Source organism: Eublepharis macularius, chromosome 7, assembly GCF_028583425.1.
Source record: "Eublepharis macularius isolate TG4126 chromosome 7, MPM_Emac_v1.0, whole genome shotgun sequence".
Classification (NCBI taxonomy): domain Eukaryota; kingdom Metazoa; phylum Chordata; class Lepidosauria; order Squamata; family Eublepharidae; genus Eublepharis; species Eublepharis macularius.
Window position 1 is genome coordinate 81,140,055 of NC_072796.1, and position 27,029 is coordinate 81,167,083.

At 42.6% G+C, this 27,029-nt stretch overlaps 1 protein-coding gene across 1 annotated transcript in view; it reads right to left on the reverse strand.

Annotated features, from left to right (window-relative positions):
• GAREM1 (GRB2 associated regulator of MAPK1 subtype 1) overlaps positions 1–25,886 on the reverse strand; it is a 138,737-nt gene extending 112,851 nt beyond the window's left edge. The window contains exon 1 of the mRNA XM_054985416.1: positions 25,495–25,886. Coding sequence (XP_054841391.1) covers positions 25,495–25,615 — 121 coding nt within the window. The 5' untranslated portion in view covers positions 25,616–25,886. The remainder of the gene's footprint in view (positions 1–25,494) is intronic.
• Between the last annotated feature and the right edge of the window lie 1,143 nt (positions 25,887–27,029).

Below are 27,029 nucleotides of genomic sequence, written 5' to 3' on the forward strand. Positions count from 1 at the left end.
TTGCGATTTTAAAAAACCAACCAAGAATTGATCAGCGTCAAACTCAACAAAGATGCAGTGCAGCTGAGCAATCCCTAAATTACATTTTTACTATCAAATCCCTAAATTACTCTTGTTAACCGACTGGTTTCACAGCCAAAGTCAGTAATACACATCGGACAATTCACTGAAATTATTCCCTTAAGAGACGGGGTCTATTAAAGAAAAAAGAAAGAATGGGTTATTACATTTGACAATTGTTTGCTATTGATGCTATATGATTAACTTGGAATAAAATTACATCATGATTTATTAACTTCAGCAATAATGCAACTGGCTAGTCTAGTTTTCGATGGACTGATGCTGATTTAGATCATTATTGTGACTTAAAATACAATAAAATGTACTTTCAAATGAGAATCTTTATTAGTCAAGAAATATGTAATAGTAAGAAAATTGCCTCCTATATTATGCTTAATAAAAAGATACAACACTAGAACTCGAGTTTAAGCCTTTGCTTTCCAAACAACACTAGAATGGATGAAGCTTACTTTGAAACAAGATAATCAGCCATCCAAACCACATTCTTACTGAGATATTTGGGCACAGCACACTACATGCCTGAAGAATGTAACACATGATTTGTAGCTGCTTATGCAATGACATGGGTAAGGGCTGTGCTTTGATTGAGTATCTAAGAGCAACACTACGTAGGTCAATTATAGGATGCCATGGGTATGGAGGATGAGAAGGCCAGTCAGGATGTGAATCCATTTGTACAGCGGGGTTTCCACGCTGTTCCTTCAAAAGGCAACCTACAACACTACCCAAGAATCCTATCCCCAAAATCTGGAAACTTCAGACACAGAGTGAGCTAAGGTCTGCTGTTGGGAAACAATATGCAAAGAAAATCTGGCACATGGATGGAAGCCTATGATCACATAGCAACTTTTTGACCTATGGCCAATAAGTCTTTTTTCTTTAATGACTATGAACTAAGTAGAATTTGAGCCCATTAAGTTTAATTCTTTTCAGTTGTACATTTTTGAAATGCCAAATATAGAATGACATTTTTAACATAGTGCTTCTTTCCTCCCAGCACTTCATTGCCAAAGTAGTGAACTGACATTGTAATCACTTACAAAAATTTCAAAACAAGTGATTCATTCACTTTTACTTCTGTATAAAATATAGGTCTACAAAAAGTTGCTCTAAAAATACCATGAAAAATAGGTTATTATTAAAATGCATATGCATTTTTTAGTTTTTGAACTCACTACTCCTGCAACATTCAGGGAAAAATGTATTTGAAGGCTTATGCATGATATCTTTATATAGTTTAATACTACATGAACTATTTCTGATATTGGCAGGAAGCCATGTTATCTATCAGTTCTTTGTTTTGTTTTGAGAGAAGCCTGTTGATTCTTTTTCCTACAAGACTGAAATCAAAGTATCTCCAAAGCATTTTCTGAAGCTTTAATACCACTCGGTTTTTCATTTTGAAATTAAATTCCTTAAAAATTGCCACAGGAGAAGACATAAAATTATGATCTTAAGTTTCAGAAAGTATAAACAGCAGTCATAACTTCTAAGCCCATCTTCTAACCCTTTTTCAAAGCAGCTTAAAAAGTCTGCCTCATGATTTAAAATATTACTAAATCTATTAGCAAAGTGGGTGTCCCTTCCCACATATGAATGACAGACTTCCTTTCAGCGTGAGACCCACAATGGAGGGGGGAACTAGTCAGACGGTATTTGCCTTTTAAAATGTGTGTCTTTTTGGCAGTACAAGAATAGAAAACCAGCCAAGGTATCAGGGGAGAAAATAACATAACTGTCTATTTCATCTCATACCTTCATTTCAGTTTCCAGTTCATTTCAACTCTATGATAGGGCCATGCTACAAGTGATGGGTTCCCTAGTTTTAAACCCATATCTGCTGATTCCATTTTTAACTGATTTGCAGTTTAACACAGATCTGTGAGGCCCCTCTCCAGAACAAGCATGCAGTGGGGAAGCCTAGTCTTAAGAGCTTGCTTTTCTCCTGCTCTCTCCTCCTTTTGTAGGAGGAAGATGGGTGACCTGGCTGGAGAGCCCCTCTGCTGTCTCCCTGCTGTTAACTACACCCACCAAACATGTTTAAGGTACAACAGACTGCTAGGCTCTTCATTGTGCTTGAGGGTGTCACTTGGAAATCCTCACTGTGTACAAAAATGAACAGATTTTGTATTACGAACTGCCTTGTATTTCTTTCTTTTGAAAAACAGGGTCAAAGGGAATAGTGCTGAGTGATTCATGAGTACTTAACCATCCTGGAAGGAGGGAGTGCATGAAAGCACCCAAATGAATGCACAGATTCGACCCAGCTTATAGATCCTGTACAGAGTCCTATGAACACTGATAGCAATGAATTTAGGGAACTTTCCAAACTGGAAGGAGCCAGGGCACAGGTGGGGGGACTAGACACCCCCAGTTCCTTGTGCCCGCTGCTCCTGCCCTGCCCTCCATTTCCCTGGCCCCTTTGCAAAGAAGCACCCGCCAAAGCTGAGTCCAAGCCTTCCCCTCTCTGCATGAGGATTCAACACTAGGCTAGGCAAAGGGAGGAAGGCAGGCAGCACTCATCGGTCTTATGATCAGAGAGGCATGGAGAGCAGTGGTCAGGTCACTGTCTTCCTTCTGCATCTTCCTCAGGCGAGCTGGCCAGTAAGCAAGCGCACTCAACTAGGGCTGCCCCACTGTGCGCCTATTCTGGAGGGGGGGGGGCTTGTGGCTCTGTGTTAAGAAACTACAAATCAATTAAAACTATCGAACCCAACACTTGTAGTATGGCCCTAACACTCTAGAATGTACAGGGCAATTTACAAAAAAAGGCAAGTGGGAAGTCATGAACCACCACGGGGCAATTAACGTCATTAAGGATGACTACTTGGAGCTGCAGGAGACTGAACAGAAAGTTTTACCAAATTGTTCGCACTTCTCCAGATCAATTTGACTGCAGTCTTTAGCAGAAGCCACATTCCCTTATCCAGGGCCGGCGCGCCCATAGAGGCCAGGTAGGCGGTGGCCTCAGGCGCGAGGGCACTGGAGAGGTGCCGGAGGGGGTGTCAGGGGCGGAGGCGCGCGCTACGGAGCTGGCGTGGCTGGCCCGCAGCTGCTGCAGCCAGCCAGCCCCGTGCCGCTGCCACCGCTGCCGCCACACGGCCCCACCCGGGCGCAGGGGGGCGCCCGCCTGTTGCTCGGTTCAACCGGCACTTCTTTGCAGAACTGTCTCGTCCTCGGGGGAATCGGAGCGTCCTGCCACTGCCCACAGTTCAATGGAGCTGTACGGAAAGGTAAGGGCTTTCTGGCTTCCTTTTGTGCGGCTTTTCGGTGTCTGTCTACAAGCAGGTGATAATGCCCAAAGCGCCTCATCATCAGCACCCGATCTGCCTTTGACAAGCCAGCCTGGAAATTGAACTGAAAGCCGTCTGCAAAGCCAGCAAAAATGACCATCCCTTCCCGGCAGCAAAGGGAGGAAGTTAAACCTTGCAAGCACTGCCAGGGCAGCGTGCGGAGTGCGGAGCAGCACGAGGGGGAGTTGCCGCAGGTGCCAGAAACCCTGGTGCCAGCAGTGCCCTTATCTCCATCCTCACCATCAGCAGCAAGCAAAAGCCACCATTATGCCAGTCTTTCAGCAAAGCCAGGGCAGGCTAAGCTTCTAGCTGCCTTAGCCTGGCCAGGAGCTACAGATCATTTCCCCCCAAGGAGATCTCTTGCAAGTGTGAACAGGCATTGGTCTCCCTACATATACAGGAAATAGAGGGCCTTCCCCACTGCATAGCCTTGGACACTAAAAAGAAGTTAGCCAAGGAGGCCCAGACTGGAAGTTAAACCTAATTTCAAGGTGCTGGAGTCTTTAAAGAGAAAGAGCCCAGGTCTGTTTCTGTGAATGAAAAATAAAAATATGTATTTTTAAAATGCTAAGCAAATCGTTAATTCCTCCTTTTACCTGGTTCATTATAAGACTATGGATCAAAAAGATGCAGCAACGATTACATACTTTTATTCATCTATAAGAGGCAAATTGTAAACAAACAACATAGCTTGAGTTGGGGTCATATGGGAAGGGGAAAGAGGATCTGTCCCTTTAAACACCACTCAGACTACTCAAAACTGCCCTGCTCCAAGCTGTTATATGTAATGTTAAGGGCAGGGGGGCTAGGTTTTAAAAGGCCTGTCATTTTCCAGCCAGTAATAGTGCAAGGGAGAAGCATTAAGTAGTGGGGCTGAACAGGAGCCTCCTATTCCCAATCTGAACTGGGGCCACACATGTGTGCAATTAAAGGTCTGCAGAAAGATCTGTGAACTTCTGTGCGTTCTGACCTTGTATCAGAAATTATTCTAAAATCAAAAGAACTAGGCCGATTCCAGACAGCCAGAAATAGCGTTTTTTCCACGGGAATAATCGCTTACCGGCCACGTGTGTATTTTCGCCTCCATCCGCTTTGTCTCGTCTCCATCCGCTTTGTGCCGTGCCGTCCCGCTTCTGGATGTTCGCACGGCCAACTGAGGGACCCGGGATTGGTTCTTTCCTCCCCGCCACAACTGATGTCAGGGGCCTTCATTGGTTCACATCTCGGGTTTTTTTTTTGGTCTTTTTTCTTGTTTTGCGCAAATGCGCATGTGTGCGAAAACGCGGCGTCAACGATGCTCTCGATGATTGGTCGGAAGCGTCTCGCGAGGTACATTGGTTGACGATGTGGCCCCTCTCAGCCATCTGCCTCGAGATTTTTTGGAAGTAGTCCAGGTTCCTATGGGTGCTTCGGAGAGCTTCCTGTATCTTCTCCTCCCCCCAGAAGTGTAGCAGATCCATTATCTCTCTATGCCGCCAGGACACCCCCCGCTTCCCAGCCACTTTCCCTCCGCCAGCCATGCTGCTCCCGACAAGCCGATATTGCACGAGCACAAGCGTGTGTGCCTGTGCCTGCGTGCTGTGATTTCTCAGCAACTGAGATTGCCCCCCCCTAAAACGCCCCTGCAATCGGCGCACAAGTCTGCAGGGCAAAGGTCAGCGATACGTCTCAGGGTTGGATTCTCTGAGGGTGACAAAATGGCGGCCGATAGTAAAGCCTCAAGTGCGCATTTCAGGAGGGCCACACCTATTGTGCACATGCGGAAAATGGATCGGGAAAAAACTTGGCCACGCGTCCTGATGCTGATTATGCATCTGTGCGCATTTGCGCAGTTCTATGTTCGCAGACGCGCGAGTGCGCAAATGGCGCCTATTTTTTTTTTTTTAAATGGCGATATTGTGGCCGGCCACCCAGCAAAGGTCTGGAAAGGGGAGTGCCTCTCCGCCGCGACGAATCGTCATGAAGTGGCCAAACCCGCCATACCATGTTCACACCGTCCGCTTTTATAGCGTGACCGAGCGCCATGGACCGCAGGTAAGCCGGGACGGGAAATTGTGGGTTTTTACGAGTGCTGTCGCTTGAAAAGCGAAAGCACTCGCTTTATTTGTGCCCGTCTGGAATCGGCCCTAGTTTAAGAGAAGGCACTTCAATTATTTGTTTTTTGGAGTACAAGTCAAACTGCAAGGTAAGGTTGCCACTTTAACTGCTGCAGCATGTGAGCAGTACAGATGTTTGTACAGTCTGCTGAACTGTTCTTCCTTATTACCTATCCTGTATCTACTGATGCTTCCCCATGCTCCAATTTATTTTTCCAAACTGAACTGCTGTTGTATCCATTCTTTCTAATGGGAATTACAAAGCATTACTTTTGGCATATCCCCAAATTTTCATTAAACATCCATATGCCATAACCCCTTTGTTCAGTGTTGTTCCCTTAACCTGCTGAAGTATGCCTGAGCACAAAATGTCAGACTGTAAATACATGCATTGTTCATGTGCCACAGAAGGTTCATGAGGCAATTTTTTGAGTGCAAGTTATATTAAAAAAATTCTTAGATATGAATTCACAATTCCAAGATTACAAATGTACATGAAGTTATTCAAGATATAAGTTAGAACAATCTTTGAGTCTAATCAGTAGGTATGCATTTACTCTCTATCTTTAGAGTTGTGCAAACCTTCAGAATTTTAAAAGCGTTGATTAATAAAAATTATCTCTCAGTTAACATTGCCATACACAGGATACTTAAACTGAAAAAACAGAATCAATTTTTTAAAATTCTAGTGAGAATCTGAAAATAGAAAAGACTTCCTTTCCAATTTCTCCCACACTTCAACTATATGTTGAATATTACTTTTCATGTTGGCATTGCAATAATTTATGTTGTCCAAAAGTACAACACAGAGTAGATTCTTGAGTAATTTTTAAGGTATCAGCAAAACTCCTGACCAGACCCTCTTTCACTAAGCCAGCAATACTGCCTTGTTTGCTTTGGACCGTTGCGTTTTCAAAGGCTATCAGAAATGAAGACGAAATTATTGTGGCACTTCAAAAACCAAGAATTATTATGGCACAAGCACATGTTCATTTTTGTTTTGCTTTATCAAACACAGCTACAGCACTAGAATTTAACCAAATTTTACATTCTGATAAATTGTATGATTCAGATTTTATTACTTGTTAGGCAACTAATAGAATTACACACTTTGAGAATACCACATCATCGTGCAACCCTATCCAATTGGATGAAATAAGGATTGGTCTTCCAGCACCAAAAAACACAGACTTCATGCAAACAAGACATCAAGTGACTACTGGCATCTTGTAAGTACAAAAGAGATTGGGCTGAAGCAGGGTGACTTCATTCACAACAAAAACACAATGAGAAGAACTGCAGTTGTGATCATGAAGAGTACAAGTCACTGGAGCATATGCTTTGTCTTCAAGTTGACTAAAGAGGACAGAGTTCTACCAAGCGAAGAATGTCACTTTACAGTATTAGTTGGTTAAAATAATGACAACATATTTGATCTGATCTAGCTTAACACCTTAATCTTCAGATAAAAAGAATGGAACACAACCACAAATGGCCATTGGCCAAGCTATTGCATATTCTACTTTATAAAAAGTTGAACTGTGCAACAGAATTCTGCAAAGGGAGCCAAAATGATATTTAAGGACTCCCTATTGAAAATAGCTCTGACAACCTGAGCAAGACAAAAAATTACCCAAGAATTGTCCCCCTCCTGTGCACACTTATTTGAAATGGCAGATAACCAGCTAGAAAACTTACTCCCCAGTGGCAAGTTTCCTACAGTAGTTAAAAAACCCTCTATTATGGCAGTACAGTAGTATATTGCCATTTATACTTTCAGATGCCACAAGAACCTCTTTCATCTAAATATCCATTTTAATATAATCAAGACAGTTACTGTGCCTCAGACAAACAGTAAAAAGGCTTGTGTCTAGCAGCTTGAGTACATGTGCAAAGAGAAATGAGCATAGCAAGCACTTTCTACTCAAGAACCAGTTAATGTTAAGTTTTCCAATCAGTTCACAGCCTCAACAGTCATTCCCACAAGTATCTTGTATTATTTCTGACATGGCTACTACAGCAATTTCTCCTGCACAGAAGGCAATTGTTTTAACAGCTTTCCCCCCTTAATTGAGTAGAACTTGAAGACATCTCCAAGATGTCTGTACTCAGCCTTACTCATTTGAAAAGAGAAACAATGATTCTGAAGAATAGCTTCCTATTTTCTTACCTGTTTGCACTGATTAAGGAACAGTTCAAGAAAGAACACACAAAGTTGTAAACAGACATGCAATGCTAGTCACGAGTTGCATAAATGCCCCTTTCCAAAAGAACTTAAGTACAGAAGCTCAAGAACAGTGAATTTCAGCTAGATTCCAACATTTTTTTCCTGATGTAATTTGCTTTCCACTACATTTGAGACCCAACACAGTCAATGCATACTTGTGCCAATACACTCCCAGGATTTACAAAGGAGATGAAGAGATCCGTGCAGTAGTCTTCTATAATTTCAAAGAACACTGTTTCCCCCATGTCTTCAAGTAATGTGGCTCCATGAATCTCAGCTCTATGTTTATAGGTCATTCTCCTCTCCTCCCTTATCTTGAACTTCAGAATAAAGTGATCCCTTGAACAGGTGTTTGGGCAAGGTTTAAATAAAGATGAAAATCAACATAAAAAGTTACTCAGTTTCTAGTTTTGCACTGTCCTTCAAAGTTTAATCATCTCACATTTCTACCAAGGAAAAAGGTACACACTGCTTGCAGCAGGTTTTATAAACATTTTCTCTCAATATCTTTGAGAAAAGAAAGGGAGATATTTTATTCCATTCCTATTGTCAATCATGGTTAATTTCTCAAAGAATTTCTATATCGCTTCCTACATTGTCTCTGAACAGTTGACTGATTTGATCATCTATGTTGTCACCAGAAGCAACTTCTACATAGACTTTTGCTCTAGTTTGGGTTCTCATCTGCAACAGAATCCTTCTGAGCTTCCACACAGTTTCACTGCCCATCTGTTTCCCTTCTGCAGTTTCCCCGTGTTCCTACCATGTTTTCTAAAACCATCCTTGTTCCAACAGTCCCTCATGGCTGCAATCCATTGCCTTCCATTTGGAAGATACGCTGAGCTTCAAAAGGCACCACTCACATTTCATCACTGCCAATTTTTTGTGGCAGGTGAGTCACTAAAACCTTTTTTGAAAGGTACATATGTAAAGTTACCTAACCATTTGAAAGGAATTCTGATTTTTTTAGAACTGGTTATTTAATTTACTTAATAATAATTTGTTATTAGTTCTTATTGTTAATGACTTATTATCACATATTTCATTGCAGTGGTGTTTTGACCATTTTTTAAGTGCATAATGAACAGCCAACCAGAGATGTCGCGCCAGAGAAGCCAACCAACTGTGTTCATTTCTCAACCACCTCAGGGACTAACCAACTAGGGGAATCTCTCTGGTGACCCAACTAACCCCCTACAAGTTTAGAGGCAAGAATCCAATTGAGAATTTGCAGTAAGGCGGGGCACACATCATTGTCATCAGGCATCGCCACACTAACTGACTACTGCTTTTGTTTGTATCTTGGTTAGATAATGTAGCATTTCAATTTCCATCATATCTATCCACCACATACACTTTCTTAGCTGCTCTGGTAACTAAGCCAAAACTTTTCTTTGACATGTTTTTCTTCATTCTCCTCTGTAACCCTTTCTTTGTACAACTACCATTAAATGACTAAAATCCTGGGGCTTTTCTCAGGTTTGTAAAAAGATATGTATTGTCTGTCTGTGGCCCCAAACCACAAATTAAAGTATCCACAGATGGGGGCATGTTGAGAATTAGATATACTGATGCTTTCCCAAGTATCAATCACAAACCTGAGGCATAGGACAGATCTTGGAATCTGTGAAAGCCACCACTTGTGCACAGGATCCTCACCTATCTTGGCTGCTGAAATCATGTAAGGATCACTTAATGAGCCCACGCTGTCCATCATAAATCAATCACAGACTCAGGATATCTTCTCTTGGCAACACAAAGAGGCAGTTATCCACCCACTACTTAAGCTATCGATACAGAAAAATAATGCCATCAATTATTGTTCTGTCTCTAATTTGTCCTTCCTGGGCAGGGTGATTGAGAGAGCAGTGGCAGATCAACTCCAGGTCTTTTACTCATCTGCTCTGGATGCTTTTCGACTGGTTTCAGGCTGGGCTATGGGATGGAGACAGTTTTGGCAGCCTTAGTTGATCTGAATATAGACAGAGGCCATGCTTCTTTGTTGCTCCTACTAGATTTCTTGCTCCTACTAAATTTATCTGCAGCCTTTGGTATCGTGCCATCTTACTGAGATGTTTGGAGGCAGAAGCAGGTATCAGGGAGAGGTGCTTTCAGCTGATTTAAACCATTCCTTATGGACCAGTCTCAAAGACTAGCAGACACCAGTTATCATCAGTATGGGAATTATCCCATTGGGTTTCCGCAGGATACAGTCTGTCACAGACCACCCTGGCTTAGTGTGGGAGGCCCACAAACAGATGCTTCCTGTGAGGCAGATGCTTCAGTGCCACACTGAGGGGAAACTTCACCAGCACTAGTACTGCCCCCTGAGCCAGCAGGGTCATCAAGCCAAGTGCTCACCCAGCAAGTGCTCACCCACTGCCAGACCTGTCATAGTCTCCCCCCGGATCCCAGGAGCAGAGAAAGCAAACAGCTAGGTACAAGGAAGGGACCGGGCACAGGAAACGCCAAAAGAAACCAGTAAGTCAATGCAGAATCTGGACCATGCTACTCCCCAAGAGCAGAGGAGCTGACTCGGCTTGCAAGATGAGCCTAAAGTTGGACCCAACATCATCTACAGGGAAAGTCCCTGTACTTGTTTTCAGTGAGGCTGCAGTCAGTATGGGATCAACTTGTTTGCATCCTAACTGATGAGCCAACCAATTGCTTGAACCTTCTGAACCTTGTGGCCTGAACCTTTGGACTGGACTGCTGAACTTGGCTTGCCAGGTACCGTAACTGTGGAACTGCATGGTCTCAAGGTTCAATGCAACAATTGAAGCCAATGCAGTTTCAATGTGCAACACTGATAAAGAACACAACGCATGTCTACAACCTCAACCCTCTCAAAGCACATGACCACAAAGGGCTATTTTACTTATTTCTAAAAGGGCCTAAATACATGACCAGTGCTAGGTACATTTAAAAAAGAGCCTGCCTGTGGTTCAAACTACATACACCCACCACCACGTGCTTGCCACAGGGACTTGCAGCCACACTGCATCTGCAAGTTAACCACAGGAAGTCAATTTAGAGGATTCTAAATCACAAGCCAGATTCTCTCCCCCCCCCACCCCCCGCATCACAGTCTTGACCAAGATGAGGCTCCTGTGGCACTTCTAAATTGAGTTCCCATGGGTAAGTCATAGTTATACCACAGCTACAAGCCCCTGTGGTGATTGCATGGTAGAAGTAACATGTAGTTTGGCCCCGTATTGGCTCTCTGACATGGATTCCTATTGTCATATGCAGGTCTTATTTTGGCACACCAATGCAGAGGCAATTGTGGAGCATCCACAGTGATACGCCAAAAGCCAATGCATGTATGTGACAAAAGATGCACGGGGCATGACCCCCTTGTGTTGAAGTGATAAAGAGAAACAGCCACTATGTCCTGTGCTGTGTCAAGAGGAGGCATATACTACCCATAGATCCAGAAGCTGTAAATGCCTCTACATAAATAGAGAAAAAAAGATATCCCCCATAAGAAACCCAATTACTTCAAATTACTCTTTCTCAAGGAATCTTGTGACCCACGATGCAGGCTTAATAAATTTGCAACTGAAAGATCCGAATCAAGAACTAGCACTATCCATTCATCCTGAAAACTTCAATACATACAGCCTATAGAATTGCCAGCTTTCATAAGAATCTCACATTCTTCAAAGGCACAAAATAGTTCAACTCTGCCCCTTATTTATTTAGACTTTCCGTGAACAAGAGTACACATGCTGGGAAATGTCTAAAGGAGATTATTGACAATTATTTCCATTAAGGGATGCTATTAACCTGATGTGTTGTCTGGGCACATTATAGAAAGATTTCCACTGTCCTATCAGAAGCAAAAATCACTGGTTTGTCACTGCATTAAGGTTAGAAGGCTAAGCACAGCATTAATTTCATACAGAGTAGTATCATGCGGCTCTTCATGCAAATTCTTAACAGCTCTAACATTAAAAAAACTCTACAGACAGTAGAACTTGTAAAAATATAGAATGGGTTCTGCTTAGAGTGCAGGACCGCACTTAAACAAATATCTTTTGGACTAGAGATCGATTCTGAACTATTCACATTGATTGGGAAGGGCTATGGCTTAGTGGTGAGCTATCTGCTTTGCATACAGAAGGTCCCAGGCTCAATCTCTGCATCTTAAGTTTAAAAGATCTGGTAGCAGGTGACTGACCAGCCTCTCCAGGGTAGAGAGATCTTTCACTAGTTCACAGTACTGACTTTGATATGAAATTTGCTGGTTACTTTACCGTAATGACCCTGGAACAATCTAGTTAAATCTGGATGCAATTCACAAATAAAGAAGGTTTCTCTTTACCAGTTAAGGATGCTATCTTTTGAACTGTAGCTGTGCACTTAACTGCAGCTTATTGGGCCACCATTTGGTGACAAATATTCATCTACCTTTACTTTTGATTTCTGCTCATCAAATAGGCATAAAAGGAGACTAGGCCATTTTCTAGTTAGTTTGTGAACTTATTACCAACTCAACTGTATTGTTTATGAAACCTCAAAAAAATTCAGCCTGAACACTGAAAATAGAAGAACTGAGGATTATTCAAGATACCTGCTAAGAAAGCTTGCAGTGTTTAAGAATGAGCCCTATTTATCTTGTCCTGACTGCAACAAAGCATTCCGGAAAATCTGAGGACATCTGTAATAGATGACAATTGTTTCGCTGCTCTATTTACTGATTATTGTATTTATTTACTATTTTTATACCCCACCTTTCTTTCCAGTGGGGACCCAAAGCAGCTTACGTTATTCTCTTTCTCCATTTAGCCTCACAACAACCCTATGAAGTAGGTTAGGCGGAGAGTGTGTGACTGGCCAAAGTTCACTCAACAAGCTTCCATGGCACAGTAGGGATTCATACTTGATCCTCCCAGATCCTAGTCCAACACTTTAACCACTTCAGCATGCTGGCTTTACTGCTACCCTTGAAAAGATACCTGGGATCAGACTGTAACATCAAAGAGGCAGAACATTAAATAGCATAAATGACATGCAGTTTTAACCAAAATTTAAGATACTAACAATGCAATCCTAAGCAGAGTTACTCCAGTCTAAGTCTGTTGATTTCCATGGGCTTAGACAGGAGTAACTGTTTACGATTGCACTGTAAGTTAACCAAATGTACCCCAATTCTCAAAAGCAGCTACTGCTGCCTGTTTAGAATCTAGCTCTACAAACTCACTAATCTAATCCTGTTATTGAAAATTTCAACACAATGGAAAAACCATAAAATGAACTAAAAGCTTTTTCTAAGTACAAATCTGGCTCTTGGAAAAGGAGTCAGGTGGTGGTTAGTGGCAAAGTTTCGACATATTTATCTGCTTTTGTTTCCTTGGTAGACATCATTATAGTGCAAGGAAATAAAGACAGGTCACTCAGGACTGATGCAAGATAATTATTAATGGTCTTGGGCGGAAAGCTTTTTAATACCTTTTAGAAATGCTAATATGCTTTGATAACACTGAAGCAAATAAAGATTATTCTTTCTCACATTCATAATCATACAATCTCTGTACTGCATATGACAAGATGTCATATTTGATGGTCTCTTCACTAATTCATGCAACACAGAAGCATGAAGTTAATAAGCTCTAACACAAAGATCCTCTGCAGTACAATCACATGAAGCAACACAGTCACTCCACAAGATACAGCATGTATTTTCTGTCACTTAAAATCTGACCAGCTTTTTACAAACTTGTAAAGTAATGCAAATGAAAATTGTTGTTTGCTGATTCTTTATGATCTCCAGAGCAAGATAATTCAATCATCCTGGGCCTTCAGAAGAACCACCTTCAGGGAACAATCTGACAGTTGGATGCACTGACACATCACAACAAACTGGGTTTAAGCAGAGCTTAGTTTATGTAGGCCACGAAAATAACTCATTTGCTGTGTTTCTATCCTCTCCTCCTGCATGCAGAGCTTGATTTGAAAACTTCCAATTTGACTTGGAAATCACGGTGTTCATGCCTAAAACTGACAAATCTTTAAGCTTCACAACAAACTGTGATTGAATGAGGAACTGAACTAACAAGGACTTTGTCCTCTTCTTTCCACAAAGCAAAAGATGCCATATACACGTGAAGAAAGTTTTTGGAGGAAACTGATTCTTTAGTAGTAGACCTTATTCCCAAAGAAACAAACACATTTTTATATACCAATTTTTAATACACCAAGGCATACAATCTGGTCACACAAGAAAAAAGGGGAAATAAGACAGAAGCAAGCATATGGGAACAGTAGCTTAGTTGTTAAGTGGATGCTGAGCAATATTCAAAAACATTCAGGCTGTGATATTTTCCCCTCTTTATTCATATGCATACGACTTCTTTGGATCTGGCCCACATCTCTTTTCATTTAATGTCTTTAATGGTAATCATAGATCTGGAGCACAACATGAGTTGGTCTAAGAATTCCCACTACAATAAAACAAATAAATACAGACCTCTTTCTAAGTAGCAGCCACCTGCAGCTATTTTTAAAGAGAACAGTTTAACCAGTGTGCATTATTGGTTTGTGTCAGACTAGGATCTGTGTTCAAATCCTCACAGGATTTGTAGAATGGAAGCTTGTGTAGCATGGAAGTTCTCTGGGTGACCTTGGGCCAGTCACAGTCTCTCAGCCTAATTTACCTCACAGGGTTGCTGTTGTGCAGATAAAATGGAGGGAGGGAGGATGATGTTGTAAGCCTCTTTGGGACCCCATGTGGGAGAAAAACAGGGTGTAAATATCTAAATAAGTCAACCTAGAGGTCGCAAGTCATGGCCACCTGCCTCATCTTGTTGTTGTTACATGCTCTCTGCTTCTAGGGTAGCAGAATGAATGAAAAGGAGTGAGTCCTTCCATCCTATCTCCCACACGGTTTCAGGCATCCTCTTTTTTGCCTTTCCCTTTCTCCACAGCTAACAGTGTGTGGGGTGGGGGGTGGGGGGGGAGTCAGACTCAATTAGCCAAAGTGTGTGGAAGGGTTTAACACTTCCTGCCACAATCAAAATCAGGGTCCTATGTAACAGCTACTACATTTTTTAAAAAAAAATGGGATTTCCCAGCGTCTGTTTTAGCCCATGCCAGAATAAAATGTTGATAAAAGGGGAATGCAGAAGAATATTCTAATCTATAGTATCAACAAGACTCCTACATAAGACATGCTGTTCTAGTGCCAACACAGAAGATTTGCCCCACTCACAGCCAGCTGTGTGCTATACATTTTATGCATGGTGATCGATCCCACTTGGACCTTTTTGCTGGTTTCCCCTGTCTAGTAAAGAACATCTAGTAATTTTTCAAATACTGAGTATCTGTAAAAATTTCCTCCAAACCCACCACTTTCAAAGTCATGACCACATACATATATTTAACTATTTTTCATAAACAAAAAGCAGGAAAATACATCAGTGGAAAGCACTAGGATCAAGCAGTTGCCCCCAGTTTTCTGACTGTGACTTGCCACAAGATTAAAGAACTACAATTCTACTATATGGTAGGCTGCCTGCTGTCCATAACAGGCCTACCACATCGCTCCTGCTGGCCAAACCTCTGCTTCCAAGCCCTTGGTCAATCAAATAGCTCATCTGTCCCAGTTGCCAAGCTTTAATAAGATTATAAGCATATATATGATTTTAACATAACCACTCCATGTAGACTTTAGGAAATGCCAGTGTATTCAAAAATACAGCCGCTCAGATCTGCAACCACTGAGAGGAGAATAATAGAGCACTAGTAATGGCTAGACACGGGCACGAACAGCCCGTTCATCCGTTCGCAAACGGGCCGTTTGTGAGTCCCCATTCCAAACGAACAGGTGGTCGTTGCAAGCCTTGTTAGTTGCATTTGGCCGCTGTTCCGAGAAGCCAGACACTCAGGCACCTTCAATCAATTCCCCTGGTAACGGCAAGGACTGAACTCTGTCTGAACTTCTTCTGGCTTTCCTTCTGGCTTTAATCCTTCAGCTTCCAGCAGACAGTCCAGTTTTTGCCACTCAGAAGAGAGACAGCAAAGGGGGGGGGCATGGATCATACCTTTCCCGGGCTGCAATCTCTCTGAAACTTTGGGGTCTTCAGAGGACACTGAAGACTATGTCCCTTGCAAATTTGGTGGGTATTGGACATTGGGAAGGTCAGTTTTGTAACCGTTCAAAGTAGCTCCAATAGGCAGTACAGTTTTTGCCGCTGTGAAGAGAAAATGACAGCAAAGGGGGCAGTGCTGGCTCTCCTGGGGAAGGAACAGCCCTGCGCACCAGCTCTGCCCACTGTCAGAGGGACGAGGAGATTCCCTTGCATGTGGCAGGAAAGGGCCCTTTAAACTATCAGCTGGCAGGCGGCAAGAGGGAATCCCCCCTGCCACCTGCCAGCTGATAGTTTAAAGGGATCTTTAAAGGGCCACGAACATGAACACTGAACATGTTCATTAAGGGGACATGTTCGGTTCTTTTCATTTTTCGTGGATGGCAACGAACAACGAACAGGGTGTTTGGAATTTTTTTCCCATTTGTGCCCTTGTCTAGTAATGGCACTGGAAGAAGACTATCTAATACCGATAGCAGTCATTTCAAGCATAATTTACAGTTTAAAGACAATGGGAAGAAACCTCAAGAACTGCTCCAAATATCAAAGATGTCATGAAGTTCAAAACTGCTACACTAGAGCTACAGGAAATTATTTTATATTAATGAATAGAAATGAATTAAGTGTTTGAAATAAAAGAGAGCTTAAAATATCACATTGGTAGGCAAAACGCTAGCATGGTTTCCCTGCAATCGGGGAAGACTTGCAGTGGTAATTACATTTCTGAAGGCTTGCACTGAGGCATGAGGAAGTACTTTGTCAGCCACTTCTAACCCTCTTGTGGTAAGAAAAGAAAGAGAATTCATTCAAATACAACAGGCCATATCACAGTCTTTAGAAATAAAGAGTTAGTATCAGTAAAGAATATTGTAAAGAACCAATGTGTGGTTTTTGCCACATCATACAATTTGCAAGCTGCCTCATCAGGCACTAAAAATGGTCACATGGGAAATGAATGTTTCTCTCTAGTCTTAATTGCTGTGAGAATTACGCAATTTGCCAAGGTCATCCTCGCGGCCCCCAAACAGTATTAAAATATGTCTGACCAGTGGGGGTGCTTTTATACCTGACCAAAGTGTGAAATAATCTTCCTTTCTCGTAACACGTATCTTGCAATTTCCTTGTCAGGAGAACAATGAAGTTCTTATAAAGCACTGCTACCAAATGTTAAAAAGGGCTTATAGACAACTGAAGTATTTCCCACTTCTTTATCATCTCTCATATCAAATTATTTTTCTTTTGCCAAAATGTATCTAAGGAAAGTAAAGAGCATTGAAATAAAAAAAAATTCCTTTCTACTGAAAGATTCAGGGTCCCTCCAAACACAACATCTCTTAAACAAAAAATACTTCTGTATATGAAAAAAATATATAAGCAGTATGCAGAATATCATGTAACCATGGCTTATGATGGATAAATACTAAGCACGGAGCAAAATACTAAGCACGGAGCAAAATAGCTTGATATTCCTTCATATGAATGAGCTGCCATTTGCTTGTTTACACTTTATCTATGATTTCCACAACATTTCCCCCCAGAAATGACTCGTGTTTTTAAAACAACACTTTTTCCACACTGTGACACTGAGAGATCTCTGTCTTTTGGTGCTACACCTCTGAAGATGCCAGCCACAGCTGCTGGCGAAACGTCAGGAACTACAATGCCAAGACCACGGCAATACAGCCCGGAAAACCCCCAACAACCATCGTTCTCCGGCCGTGAAAGCCTTCGACAATACAATTATTCTACTAGTTGATAAAAGCATATAAATAGAAATAATTCTACTGTACAAACAAGCGGAAACCATCCTTACGAACATAAAATGCCATTTTAGTTTTGAATACTATAGTTTGCTTGCAAACTAAAATTGATTTGATAAATAGTTTAAAAAGAAGAAGAAATAGATACTAACAGCTGGTAAGCTTTAGCTATCAATTTTTCTATAATCTAAAATCATAAATTTTACACAGAAATGAAGCAGAAAATGAGTTAACATGATTTACAAGGTTCGATTCCAGTTGCCCCTTAAAAGACCAATAAGATTTCCAGGGTATAAACTTTTGAGAATCAAAGCTGCCTTTGTTCCTTGGTATCTTGAACCCTAAAAATCTTGTTGATCTTTAAGGAGTTACTGGACTTGAATCTTGCTGTTCTACTGCAGACCAACACAGCTACCACCTGAAACTACTTTCACACATGTTGAATAATGCACTTTCAATCTGCTTTCAATGCACTTTACAACAGGATTTTACTGTGTAAAACAGCAAAATCTACTTGCAAACAGTCATTCAAGTGCAATGAAATCTGTCAATGCTTTTTAAAACCAGCATGAGAGCCAGCATGGAGGGGGATTGTCCTGGGAAATTTAACTAAGGCCCTGACGTGAGTCAAATGTGGGGCCATAAGCTCGAAGCGAACAGGTGACGTAAACCAGGTTCAAGGGTAAATTGGCAACTTTGAGGCAACTGTCAATTCTCCCATATAAGGAGATGGTTGCATTGTATGTTTTCTATTGGTTCCTAGTACCTGCTCTTTTTGTTGCAAAAAGATATAACAATAATATAATAACAACATTCAATTTATATACTGCCCTTCAGGACAACTTAATGCCCACTCAGAGCAGTTTACAAAGTATATTATTATTATCCTCATGACAATCACTTTGTGAGATGGGTGGGGCTGAGAGAGCTCCTAGAAGCTGTGACTGACCCAAGGTCACCCAGCTGGCTACAAGTGGAGGAGTGGGAAATCAAACTCAGTTCCCCAGATTCGAGTTCTGCGCTCTTAACCACTACACTAAACTGGCTCGTAAAAAGTTAAGACGTGATTTGCTCTCTGTTTCTGTTGTAGGAGACCTGCAGTGCCTCTGCACATTAAATAAAGCCTTCTGGTTGTAAGGAAAAGAGTGGCTGTTTCCTGCTTCAGTCCACCAGGGATGGCCTAGTTTGCCTCAAAGAATAAGTTCTCAGAACAATTTGGCAACCCAGCCAGGAGGCAAGCTCTGTGGACACTTTGACTTCCTACCAGGGATGATCAGGCAGTTGGTACTCATCGGACCCATTAGGTGCTATCTGCTTCGTCCCACCCAGGAGGCTGACCCATCCTTTGTCAGCTAAGAGTGCTATCCTGGTTCTTTTTCTGGTCTGGGTCATAACCAATCTCTGCTTCAGGGACTGGTATGGCCCAATACTCCTCTAGGATATATGTTAACATATTGGGGATGCCTTCATAAATGTAATATAACTCAAAGTTAACTCAAAATAGAACTCTGTTTTAAGGTATGGCCAAAGCATGCTAAGAAAACTAAATTTCCTTGGCCAAAAGAAAGATCCTTTAATAGTCAGATATTGGCAAATTTGCATGATAACATCAATCAAAAAGTTGATTGATTGAACTTGATTACTGATATACTAGGTCTTACTCTGCTAATAATAATCCAGTACCCAACATTAGCCAACTTTTTTCTTTGTCTTGTGTCTGTGTCTATTTGTCTTTCTTGTGTGATTGAGTGGAGTGAAGCCTTTAGGAAAGGGGGAGTAAGATAACAAGGGAACTTCAGCCCCCTTCAATGTAATTTAATGTATCTGTTCTTGTCTGAAGTAATGGTACCCCTGACTAAGGGAGACTTTAAAACTCAGTAGCCTTTTATGGGCTCCTGGAATACTGATTGGTTCTTTACCATCTAGAAAACTGCCTACAGGCTAAAGGAAAAATATTTTAGCATCGGTCGTCCTTCTTCCTCACTTTCCTCTTCAGCCCCAATTTTACCTTTGCCATTTACTACTTTTAATCCAGTTCTCAACAGCGATCCAACTCATGAGCATCTTTCTCTTTACTCTCAACCAGTGTTTTACTAGCTTGGAAAACTGGAGATGGCCTCTCTTTATCTTCAAACTTGAGACTTTTATTAAAATAGCTGCTGTAAAAAAATCTCTAATGATTTGCTTTCGATTTTTTTTTCTGACAAAACTTTTTCTGTTATCAGCATTTCTGGCCTGTCTTTGTAGGCCTCTTCTGTCTGAGCATGTTCTTCTGTTTCCAGATACTAGCTCTATCTGTTAGGTTGCAACTTTCTCTGTAAGCTTGATTGCACTGTACTGTTTCTCTGATGGTTTCTTGTTAAAGGCTTCCTAAAGCCTTCTGTAAACCTTTCTAAATTTACTGATTTCTTTCTTGTTTGTGAGACATGATCCCTCTGAAGTAGATATCTTTCAGTTGTGCAAAGTCTTCTGCATACTCTTCAGCAATGTCTTCCTCTGACCCTCAGCCCTAATTTGTCTTTCTTGGTAGGCCTACCTTTTAACCATGCCGGTCTATTGGGGAACCAGGTGCATATTGTAACTCCTTTTGTGCCCTTTCTGTAACAGAAGAGTGTAATTTGTGTACAAAAATATCTCTTTCTATGTCTCAGTCTCTTTCTGTTTCCCCGAGTCCCTTTCAATTTGAACATGCTTTCTTATTGTCTGACATGTGCCCTAAAGTGTGACCTTCTTTTTAAGTCTGGCTATGCTACTAACTGCTCCTCAGATGGTGTGTATGTTAATATACCTCAGTCTATCTATCAGGAAGCTTTAGATCTCTTTGCTTCTTCATAATCCAATCTGTTGATGTCTCTATTGTGCCCCTCTTCTTTCTATTAGAAGAGCTAAGGTGGTACCTTCATTATGGCTTATACATCCTTCTGAAGTAGGTCGCCTTTCAATAGTTTGTCACTGTTGTTGCTGATCATGTAGAACCTTTAACTCATATTCCATGATATCCTTAAAATCCTAAATTGAAAGTGACATTGCCTCTGTTATTTCCTCTTTGCTTCAACAGGATTTTTACTGTGTGAAAAAGTTTATCTGGTCATCTCTGTTACTAGGCCATGCTAAATCTTTCTCTCCTCTCAAGCCCATCGGCATGATTTAATTGACTCACAGTGCAATCCTAAAGAGAGTTACTCCAGACTAAGCCCAATGATTTCAATAGGCTTAGACTGGAGTAACCCTCCTTAGGATTGCACTGTCAATCTTTCTTGCTGGTTCTGTCTTGGTATGATGTGAATGATTTGATGATTTGTTGTGCTTTATTGAGGCTTTCATGACAGACTCTCTTTATTTCTTACAGCCCTTGCTACTGGGGTTTATAAAGAAGTCTTGATCTAAAATCCAGCTGTGTCAAGCTCCTGTTACCTATCTGGATTTTACCCTTTCTAATGGAAAAGAAGCTCTTTCTGCTTACTGTGTTCTAGCCATTCTTTCTTTTCCTCATCCGACTAGGCAAAAGCCAGTTTGCAAGTTTCTTGGCTCTGCTGGTTACTCTCATCAAATGATTTGCTCAGTTGGCAAACCACTGCAAGATCTTATGTGTGCTTTTACTCTTGGCCTCCAGAAGCCGAGTTTCCTTTGCTGCTTTAAACAAGCTCTTACTTCTGAATCCAGTCCTTGGTCTCCTGATTATTCTAAACCTTCCCTACTGTCATGAATAGTATTGGTCTTCAACTCTGCTTGACTCTGTTGCACGAGCTTTCCTTCTCGCCTTTGTTCTGGTTGCATGCCATGTTGAGGTCTTTGAGCCTCTCATTCTCTAATTCTGATGATCATTTGTTTTGATAGAAGCACCACTAAATATGAACTCTTGCTTCTTCAGGCTCCATCATTTCTCAACTCTGACACTCTTTTTGTGCTTTATCTGTATTGTTTAGGATACTTGCAATTGATAAGTCCTCCAAGCACTAATTTCATTTCCTACGGTGGAATGTTTGTACAGAGACCACTTTGGTTGGCCATCATTTTGTCTATGGGCACTGAGCCTACAACAGGATGTCCAGGAACTGGTACAGTTCTTGCTTCCTTGCCTGTCTTCTCCCTCACCTGTCACTTCATAGTCAGCTTCCAGCAGGAAAGGTTCAGAATTACCAAATCTTGGCCAATCCCACACCATTGTTAAAGAGTACACTACCTTTATTGATGCCCAACGTTTTGCAAGTATTATGTTTCCTATGTATGGTTCTAGCAGGATAGGTACTGCTCTCCTTTGTCTACAGGCAGTGGTTGAGATGCTAGCAAATGAGACTGCTACTGCTCTGTTGCTCACTGCCAAAGAACTCTGCCACACTCAAGCCATGGTTTTTACAAAATCGTATGGCTTTAGATATGCTCACTGCAGCTCAAGGAGGCATTTGTGCATTGGTAGGAACTCAATGTATAATTTTGATGCCATTGAATCTCATGCTAATTATATTGCACAAGTTGCCTCCCTCTATCATGATACTTCAATAAGTGGGTGGGATTCCCTTTAGTCTTGGCTCCCCTCTGCTACAGCTGAAAAATATCCTGATGCGAATAATTATAATTGTTGTCTGTTTGATTCCTCTGTGCTGTTGCCTGCAGTACGGTGATTCCTTATTGTCTTGGTGTCATGTATCTCCCGAACCCATCCAACAAATGCCTCTACAACTTTACCAAGATATCATCTTTCCTGAAGCAAAAGCATGATTGCTCCAGCAGTATTCTAATCTTGCAAAGACTTAAGGTGTTGCAATGAGGCCTGCAACAAAAGGGAAAATTTAGCTAAGGCCCTGATCTGAGTCAAATATGGAGTCATAAGCTCAAAGCAAGCAGATCAGGTACACCAGGCACAAGGGTAAATTGGCAACTCTGAGGCAACTGTCAATTCTCCCACATAAGGAGATAGTTGTGTTTCTATTGTGTTTTCTATTGGTTCCTTGTTCCTGCTCTTTTTGTTGCAAAAAAATATAAAAAGTTATGATGCGATTTGCTCCGCTTCTGTGGTAGGAGACTCCCAGAGCCCTAGCATGTTAAATAAAGCTTTATAGTTTTAAGGAACAGAGTAGCTGTTTCCGGCTTCATTTCACCAGGGATAGCCCGGCTTGCCTCAAAGAATAAGTTCTCAAAATAGGACAAAGTGCCAAACTAGGAGCTGGAAGGCCTGGATTTCAATCTCCAGCCGGCCATGGAAGCTTTCTGAGTGACCTTGGATCAGTCACATACTCTTAGCCTAGCATACCTCACAGGAGTGTTGCGAGTATAAACTGAATAAGAGGATAATATTGTAAGCCACTTTGGGTCCCTGCACTGGGGTGAAAGTGGAATATAAATGGGAAAAATCCTTTCATCTGTTTGTTGAAGAGGAGGGAAATGGAGGGAAGTATTATGAACATGTTCCAGAAAGTAATAAACCTCTTAATTAAAAGTCCAGAGGAGTTAGCTGTGTTAGTCTGTAGTAGCAAAAATAGAAAAGTCCAGTAGCACCTTTAAGACTAACCAACTTTACTGTAGCATAAGCTTTCGAGAATCACACTTCTGTGATTCATGCATCTAAAGAAGAGAACTGTGATTCTCAAAAGCTTATGCTACAGTAAAGTTGGTTAGTCTTAAAGGTGCTACCGGACTCTTTTCTATTTTAATTAAAAGTGAATGGTTATAGAAAATGGAGAGACACAAACCCCAACAGACAAGATAGGATGCAAAGAAAGACTGCATATGTTGCATTTTATCAGGAGGAAGTGCATGAATCCAAAACTCAGAGCAGAACCACAAGTGACAAAAGGCACAGATTGGACACTTGTCTGCTTCCCTCAAGTTTTGATGGGAAATGTAGGCAACTTGGCGGAATGTTGGACAAGTGACAGTTGAAAAGTCCATTGGACAGCAGTCAGAGAGCGAAGCTGCGAGACCAGGATGCCTACATTTCCCATCAAAACTTGAGGGAAGCAGACAAGTGTCCAATCTGTGCCTTTTGTCACTTGTGGTTCTGCTCTCAGAGGTTATCTCCCCCCCACCCCCAAAAGAGTGCATGCGTATGCACTGCAGAAGATTATGGGAAGCTGAAAAACACAGGTGGGGAACACAACTTTCAGTGGAGTACCGCCCCAGTTCAATTACCTCAACCACAGCCACCTCTGCACACTGCGTGCAATACTTTATCCTCTTAACAGGGGAAGGAGAGGCACCTCAATGACTATTTTTGCCCTCCCACATATGAGAGGAAAGGAAGAGCAGATGAAGACCTGACAGATGGCTGCTCCCTAATAATAGAAATGGAACCATCAACAGCTTTTTCGTGCCCTTCTTCAGCCATATGTTATATAACTTGGCTATTGGTTTTACTTCATACAGGTCATCTAATGACAACTTGTGCAGGAAAGTCAACCACAACTAGTGGAACAGCTTGGAAGAAATCAAGGCAGAATGCCCACATGAAGTACACAGCCTCTCTGGTTTAGTGAATATTTAGCTTAATCAATTGGAAGACCTTGATAGAGATACACAAACAGGTGAAGCAGAGCTGGAACCATTATCTATTTAATATTTCAAAAGGTATAAATACTGCATCATAATTGTCATTCTCCTAAAGTTCATCTGTAAACAAGACAGTACAGGTTTTTTTTTCCAGAACAGATTTGTGTGCAAGTCAATCCTTTCCCCATTTTATTACAGACCACCTTTGTGACCTGAAAGTTGAACTAATGCAACAGGTTCACACATATGCACACAAAGTCACTTTCAAAGCATTCAGTCAGAGATTTTATTTACACTTGGCACACTAGACACACTTTATATTGTTATCAAAACAAAATTGCTCTAATCTTTTGGAAAAAACACAAAGATCAAGATCTACTCTTCTATGCAACATTCCAACTGCAATTTTACAGAACTGACTACTTTAGTAAGTACAAATAATTGGAGAATTAGTGTGCAACAGTTGTAATTACTGCAACAGAGTAATCCTAATACTCTATCTTAACCCTATTAATTTCAACACATGGGACTACACTGTAAATTTGCAGGGGGAGACCCAGACACAAGATATGAAACCTTTCCAAATTACAACACAGCCTGTCAAATTATTTAATGTCTACTGCCATTTAAATAGAGAAAATTCATTAAATAGTGGATAATTCATTATATACATGCAACTTTTTGGTAGAAAGTAAGCTTATATGGTCGTGGTTTCTTTCATTCTTTCAACCAACCCTTGTCAATATTGCCATCTGCAGCAACAGGAATCTAATGATATACTGAGACTTGAATTTGTAGATTAAAGTCCAAAATTTTATGCAAAGAACTGCTCCCCAAAGACAAAGTGTACTTATAAAGCGATTCAAAACATCTAACCTCGTGAACGTTTACACTGCTTGACTTAACATCGACAAAGTCAGCCGCATTTACTTCAACGGAACTTGTCTCCAACTGAGCTGTGCGTTCCTGCAACTCAAACAGCGGCTAATAGTAAACCTCCACGTTGAGTGGATACATTTAGGAACGAGGTTCTTACGTGTTGCATTTGGAAACAGCGTGCATACGTCTAGAGGCAAATAATCCCACTGCTCGTAAACGGCAGTTTCAAGAAAACCAGCAGTGCACCAAGACCATGTCCCCGACCCCGTCGGTGCGCGCCGCTACAGCAGCCCAGAAGCACCCCCCCGCATTTGCCCAGCTCGGCAGTCGCCCTCAGAGGGCCCATTCATATTTTGGTCACGTGGCCCTCTTCCCCAATGGGCTCCTCTCCCCAGAAGGACTAGCGGCGCCGGGCTGGAGTTTGGCCAAGCCGCAAGAAGGCAGCGCTTCATCCAGACGGCGCGCCAGTCCCGGCGCGCAAAGGCAACCACGCGCGGAGGCGGCTCTGCCCGCCCTCGCGCCCCCTCAGCCAGCAAGAGGGGAGGGCGCTGCTTCTCTCGCCTCCCTCGCCACTCAACTTACCGCCGTCCAGCCTGACGACTTGGGGCAGGCGGTAAGTGCTGATCAGCAGGTCCAGAGGGACGGACACGGAGCTCCACTTCACATCCTTGAGACTGGCGCCCGGCGAGGGGCCCGCATCCATCTTCCTGGGCTGCGGAGGGGGAGTCCGGCGGGGCTCTCGGGGCGCTGCGGAGTGCCGCAGCCGACTAAAGGGAGCGCGCCTCCTTTAGCCTCTCCTGCTGCTGCAGCCGCCGCCGCCGCTTCCACGGGCCATGGTGTGCTTGGCCTAGGGACAAGGCGACTCCCAACCCCCTGCAGCCGCTGCTCAGTCTGCCCACCAAGAGCGGCGTCGGCGTGGAGTGCGAAGGCTGCTGCTGCTCCCGGCTCTTGCGCTCGGAGCTGCGGCTGGCCCAGGAATCGCCATCCCAGCACTGACTAATCGACAAGGTGCGAGAGACGCCTGCGCGGCCCGCGCTCCTCCTTCCTCCCCTCCCCTCGGAAGCGCTGCCAGGCGCTCCCTCCTCCTAACAGAGGGAATCTCTGGCAAATCGCGGGGGGCCTCCAGCGAACTCTGGCCCTCTCGCTCCCTCCTCCGACCGCTCAGGCAACCCGCAGCCTCATGGAGGCGGCGCCGCACTTGGGCAGTTCTTGACTTGGAGAGCCCCTGGAATTGGTTTCCAAGGAAGTCCAGCGGCACCTTCTTATTCCTGCACAGGCTTCCGTGAGTCGGAGCTCGCTTCGTCGGAGGCATTTTGTGCTTGCTTCTAAGTAGAGGAATAAGGGGACAAATTTACTTGGAAAGAAATCCCATTCCGATCAGTGTGACTAAAGTGGTACATTTTTACCCTGATATCTGAGGTAAAGTGCCACTTTATCCCAGTACCCTACTTGTTCATATATTTTGTATTCAACCAGTAACACTTTTTATTTATTTATTTTATCAAATTTATACCCAGCCCTCCCCACAAACAGGCTCAGGGTAGCTAACAAAAGAAAACATACATTAAAACCATATACAAATATCTAAAACAAACAACAAATATCTAAAGCTAAATAATGAAAAAGCTGGTGCCATGAACAATACAGGCTACAATAAATATCTTTAAAAAACCATGGATACAGCTGTGGCACAAGTCCAGGGCAGCTACCAGTGGAGCACAGGATGTTGCAGGCAGACGGGACAATTAGCTGGCTCTCAACCAAAGGCCCAGTGGAACATCTCCGTTGTAGAAGCCCCGTCGAACCGGGCTGGGGCCAGGCCAGATGAATGTCCCATGAGCTGGGGACTGCCAGGAACTGCTTATCTGCAGAGCACAAAGCCCTGTGGGGGACATAGTGGGAGAGGCAGTCCCACAGGTATGCAGGTCCCAGTCCGCGAAGGGCTTTAAACAGTAAAACCAGCACCTTGAACTGGATCCAGAACTGAACTGGGAGCCAGTGCAGCTGGTACAGCACAGGATGGATGTGTGCACAAAATGGCATCCCAGTAAGGATGTGTGCCGCTGCATTCTGCACCAGTGGTAACTTCTGGGTCGACCCCAAATGCAGCCCAGCAT